This window comes from Lactuca saligna, chromosome 2 (genome assembly GCF_052625555.1).
Source record: "Lactuca saligna cultivar CGN05327 chromosome 2, ASM5262555v1, whole genome shotgun sequence".
Taxonomy (NCBI): domain Eukaryota; kingdom Viridiplantae; phylum Streptophyta; class Magnoliopsida; order Asterales; family Asteraceae; genus Lactuca; species Lactuca saligna.
In genome coordinates this window covers 190,734,905-190,740,361 of record NC_136418.1, presented here as the reverse complement: position 1 = coordinate 190,740,361, position 5,457 = coordinate 190,734,905, and the positions used below count along the sequence as shown (strand labels likewise).

The 5,457-nt window shown below is 32.2% G+C and overlaps 2 protein-coding genes across 13 annotated transcripts; both read left to right on the top strand.

The window, feature by feature from the left end:
* The first annotated feature begins 324 nt into the window (after nt 1-324).
* Nucleotides 325-1,102, top strand: LOC145030539 (uncharacterized). Its single transcript, XM_078978893.1, has 3 exons — nt 325-514; nt 588-926; nt 1,008-1,102. The coding sequence occupies exons 1-3, from the start codon at nt 325-327 to the stop codon at nt 1,100-1,102; spliced, it is 624 nt and encodes a 207-aa protein (XP_078835019.1).
* A 626-nt stretch (nt 1,103-1,728) lies between these two features.
* On the top strand, nt 1,729-4,125 carry LOC145028631 (uncharacterized). 12 transcript variants are annotated; one of them, XM_078977341.1, is made up of 5 exons: nt 1,729-1,876; nt 2,402-2,600; nt 2,690-2,744; nt 3,328-3,370; nt 3,537-4,125. In XM_078977341.1, exons 2-5 carry the CDS (start codon nt 2,526-2,528, stop codon nt 4,000-4,002), a joined length of 639 nt encoding a protein of 212 aa, XP_078833467.1. In that variant the 5' UTR covers nt 1,729-1,876; nt 2,402-2,525; the 3' UTR covers nt 4,003-4,125. The 12 variants fall into 12 exon arrangements, with proteins under 12 accessions (XP_078833467.1, XP_078833466.1, XP_078833465.1 ...); XM_078977339.1 differs by having other exon boundaries at nt 1,730-1,988; XM_078977340.1 differs by having other exon boundaries at nt 1,729-2,600; nt 2,693-2,744.
* Nucleotides 4,126-5,457: the final 1,332 nt, after the last annotated feature.

Sequence of the window (5,457 nt, the reverse complement as noted above, 5' to 3'; positions counted from 1 at the left end):
TTTTAATTTTTATCGAGTATTTGGTTGATTATTGTTATTTTATTTTCAGAAATTATTCCTCCTACGTATTTATTTGATAGTCAAAAACGTAAAAAGAGAAAAAGAATTGAAGAATCAACAAAGGCTTATAGTGGTTCTCTAGATAAGTTTTTCCAAAAAAAACTAAAGTTCCTTCTCAAAATCAAAATATAGTGATGATATTCCTGATAATTTGGGTGGTGTTATTGAAGGAGATCAAATTAATGATGTTAATGTTGATAATGTTAATGTCGATGGAGATCGTGTTGATGTTGATGATGGTGATGACATTGAAGATGATTAATGATGTCAATGCTTCTCGATGTTGCTATTAACGAAGTGAATATGCTAATTGAGTACTTCAAGGAGTTTAGAGAAAGAGGGTTCTCCAAGGCGATTGATGATGCGAAGGAACTTTCTATTGAAATGAATATTGATCCATATTCTCTCAAAAGCGGCCGGTTAGTAGAAAAAAAACAATTTGATGAGAATTCAAGTGATCAAAATGTTGTATTTTCAGCCGAGGAGAACTTTAAAGTTAATTACTTTTTTATATATTGTTGATCAAGCGAATGCTTCTCTTAAAACAAGATTTCAACAATACAAAGAGTATGAAAATATTTTTGGTTTCTTGTTTCCAAAAAAATTGAAGAAATTTGATGACAAAAATCTCAAGTCATGTTGTAGCCGTCTCGAAGCCGCACTTAAGTCTGGTGAACTGCAATCAGATATCGATTCTCATGAACTTTATATGGAGTTAAAGCTGCTTGATATGTTTTTACCGAGTGAAATTATGAGCCCTATTGATGTTTTAAAGTATATGAAAAAAGTCGATTGTTTTTCTAATGCAATTATTGCCTACAGAATCTTGTTGAATATTCCTGTAACGGTCGCGTATGCAGAAAGAAGTTTTTCAAAGCTAAAGTTGTTAAAGTCCTACATACGGTCCACAATGTTATAAGAAAAATTTAATGGATTGACGACAATAGTTATTGAGAAAGATATATTAGAGACTATTGATTATGAAGAGTTAGTGAACAATTTTGCTTCCAAGAATGCTAGGAGAGTCTCGCGATTCATGTAGTTGCCTAAGATTATCTATTGTATGATCATTTTTTTTGTTTTGCTTCATATTATAATAGTTATGGAATAATTAATGAATTTTTACTATTAGTAAAAAATAAATATATATATTTAGGGGCCCATTTTTTAGTTTGCATCGGGTCCTAAAATCAACGGACCGACCGTGGTATAACATGAATAATTTTTAGATTTAAAGTTGACAAATCCAACTTCTTAACGTTAAAGTTATATGTTTTTTTTTGGAAATTTTATATTAGCCACGTGCCCCCATGATCCAATGCATAATATTTTTCATGAATAATGGTCTTAAAACATAGGTTATTTTTCAAATAAATCATGCCCTCAACGTTGTGGCATATGGTCAACTCAGATAATATAATGATTTTTTGTTCAAATTATCCAAAATTAAATTTGAAGAATGATTTAAAGTTTAGATAAAAATGATAAATTACCGATATTATCTTTGTATGTTTCATTTTCAATATTATTTTTTTAACTTATTAATCTACTTATTTTTTTTTTTTTTTTTGTTTTATCAAATAATTTATTTAGAATCAAGAAAGATTTATATAAACTCACAAGGGACGAAGAATATATGTGATTGGTCGATTGGGTATCTGTTTCACAGTTCAATGGGCCTCGGCCCAGTGGATAGGGTTTGATGTTACGCCTTACGCGTATGAAAATTGATTCATCTCCATCTTAGGGTTGCAGTACAGCGTAGAGGCGGAGGAGAAGCCGGCAAATCAGGGGACGATTGCTTCACGGAATAACGGTTATCGTGAAAACCTAATCTTCCGAGTCCACTAATTTCATTACTGTGTGATTTATGATACGGATCCCGATCCTGATTCGAGGACAATGGTTTTGTTTAGTTATTTTCTAGGGTTTGTTTTCTGTGTTTCTTTTTCTTTCTGATATAAGTTTCAATGATTCATCGACTCTAAATAAACTAAGTCTATTTATTTTGCATCAAATTTAGGCATAAAGATGTTTCAAATTGATCGAAAAATTAGTTTTATGCCTTTACAAAGTTGTTTCATTTTCATTTTCATCGTAGTTTGGTTATGTTTGGTTTGAAGGCGGACAAGAAAAGTGGAATAATAATGTAAAATTTCTGTATGTGTTGAATTCACAATGGTTTTATATGCTTTTTTCATGGATATGCCGAGTAATTGGATGGAATACATAAATAAATAATCTCTTGGTAACATACTTTTGGTATTTGTTAACTTTCTTGATTGGTTTTATTCTGTTTGCTGCTATTATGGATTTTGTTTGTTCATAAACTTTATTGCAGTTTTGTTATAAGAAATAAATAAATCGTCTTGGTGTTTTTTTTTAAACATCTCCAACCATGAAGAGGCAGCTGAATAACCAATGATAAACCTTTAACATTTGATGGCATCCACAGCAACTTAAGTATGAGTACGTCAGTTTATGCTCATCTGCACACTCATACCATGAGCATATGTAATCTGCATCAATATAGCGAGTTGGTGAATTATTTATGCATATTTATATCACAAGGCATGGCTTTGGTTTTTGTTCTCTTAATTAAGATGAGCTTTCTAATTCTACTGTGCAGCAGGGTTCAAAAGTCAACAAACTGCAGATGGTTGGGGAAATGAAGAATGACTCAGGTTTGGATGTATTCTTTTGCAAGAAGTTACTGTAAATACGTTCAATTAGAATTTTAGATACACAGACACGATTCATATAAAAAAATCATGCTTTGTATTTAAAATCTTTAGAATGCAAAGTCAAATAGTTTAAAATAAACACACAGAACAAGTTAAGTTATTTAGAATCTCCATGTGGTGATGCTAACCACTTAGTTAATTATGTAATACCTTGTGCACCGGTGTTGTCTTCTTCTATGGAGAACAGAACAGCCAAAACCCTAGATTTGTCATTAATCTGACTAGGTGTAGAGTTTTCACATCCGGCTAATTTCTCTTTTTCTTCTTCTTTATACTTCTGAAGTTGTTGTTACATAGAACTCTCTCTCTCTCTCTCTCTATATATATATATATATATATATATATATATGTTTCAAAAAGAGAAACAGTATTGAAAGAATAAGGTTTAAATCCTTTTGTTCAAAGCTTTAAGGTTTTATTAGGATGAGTTTATATTTTATTCCAAGTTTAGAGTTGTGTTTGGAAAAAATAACCAATCTACTGGGAATTGTTTGTTATGCTGAATTTAAATTCTTTGATGCAGGGAAGGTGACACAAGACATGGATCAAGGACACTGTGAATCCAGGTTACTTACTGGATATTTTAATTCTTTTTTGAATGATAATATTTTAAAAATACGGACATCAGAGATTGAAAAAGAAGTTTCACAGATTTGTATATTCTCTAAAGTTTCCATTATTTTGGATTTAATTATTTGCATTCTAAAGTTTACATTTGTTTATATTTTTCAGTACCACTTTAACTTTGGTGAACGATTTAAATAAATTAATGAGCAATGTTTGGTCTATGTCAAACATGCATGAAAGTCTTGGCGCTTGTTTAGAATATATGGATGAGGAGTTGCCAAAATATCTATGCGAGGTACATTTTCCGCCAGAGATGTTTGAGTTTGCAGAGGAGAAACCAAGATCTATCAAACCAGAGTCACTTCTACCAACTTTTAATGAAGATTTTGATGAAGATGAATTTTGCTATTGGATAGAAGATGTAGAAAGTGGTTTTGAGTATTGTGATGTCGCAGTGGATAAACAAGTAGAAGTTGTAGTCAGATGCACATTGCCACTTGAAGGAGAGGCTTTCAAATGGTGGCAAGGTATCCAAGAGCTAAGCAAGAAAGTCGATGGAAAACATTCCATTGGGTGGAATGAGATGAAAAACTTGTTTATGTCTAAATACCTTTATCCAAAGATTGTTTGATAGCTAACAAAACATCCTAAGTTTCTTTGTGACGGATTTAGAATTTGATTACACCCAAGGAAATGGAATTGCATCTATTTGGAATTTAAGGAAATTTGAAATCCTTTTGGCTTTATGTTTCAACTTTTTTGTATCTGGTAAAATTACGAACATATCGTTTTATCTTCTTTCGGCTCAAACTAAACCCATTCTAGCATATAACAAACCTCTATAACATCAGCAATGGTTAAACTTAACATTCTAGCAGTTAACAAACATCCATGATTTCTCATATAAAACTCATTCAACCTGTTATTCATTCATTTAACTAGGTGGATACATGATTAAAAAAAAAATTATATATGAAGATATAAATATTAAGTATTTTTTTACAGAAAAGATTAAATATCATGTAAATATTAAGTATTAAAAAAAAATCAAAATATATATAAACAAAATGATGAATCAATAAATAATTCAATTTATATTAATAAAAAAACTATAGAAAAATAATTATATTTTGGCCATATAATCTTTTATAATTTGCTAACAAAAAACAATAAAGTTTAATTATTTTTTCTATGTAAACCATTTTGCCTAAAATGATAATCAACTTTGAAAAAAACATGTTAATTTTGAATTGATTAAGGAAAAATATTAAAATTTGAAAATATAAGAAAATAAATTAATATGAAACATCCCAAAAATTATGATCGAAAATTTCTTTTTAAAACATTACTAAACCATAAATATTAAATCGTTTCAACCATAACTAAATGGTTTTATAACAAATCATAGTATCTTTTCAAAACACTTGTTCATTTTATCAGAGTAAACATCCTAGACTAATCTTTTTGGTGTGTGCCATGCGATCATCCCGAGCTCTTCCCTCCGCTATCGGAAGTACTTGAAACCAAAAATGAAAACCGTAAGCACGAGGCTTAGTGAGTTCCCCAACCTACCACATACCATATACGCATAACCAGGAACACATAACTACATACTGGGCCCCTGCGCGCTGCATCGGGCCTCGCCCTGCCTCGGACCCCGCCTGGCATCAGGTCCCGCCTGGCATTGAGCCCCGCTCGGTATACAAATGTCTCCCTTAGGCCCCTCCTGACTCCGGGCTTCGCCCGCTACACACATACATTCAATCAAATAACATACTAGAACATACATAAAAATACTCTAACTGTACCCTGATCTAAGGCCTCGCCTAACTTGGGCCCCGCCCTTGGTTTGCTACTGAAGTAGTGGAACCCCGTCCATACTCCTACTAGTACTGAGATACGACCCCCCCGCTCACATTCACATCATTCTTATCACGGGCCTCGCCCCTATTATGCTAACATCGAGATATGGAACCCCATCCATACTCAGCTAGTGATGAGATACGGGACCTCGTCCACACTCACCTCCCTACCAGGCACATACAAGTATCACGTAGACAACATGTATAATCTAACATACAACATA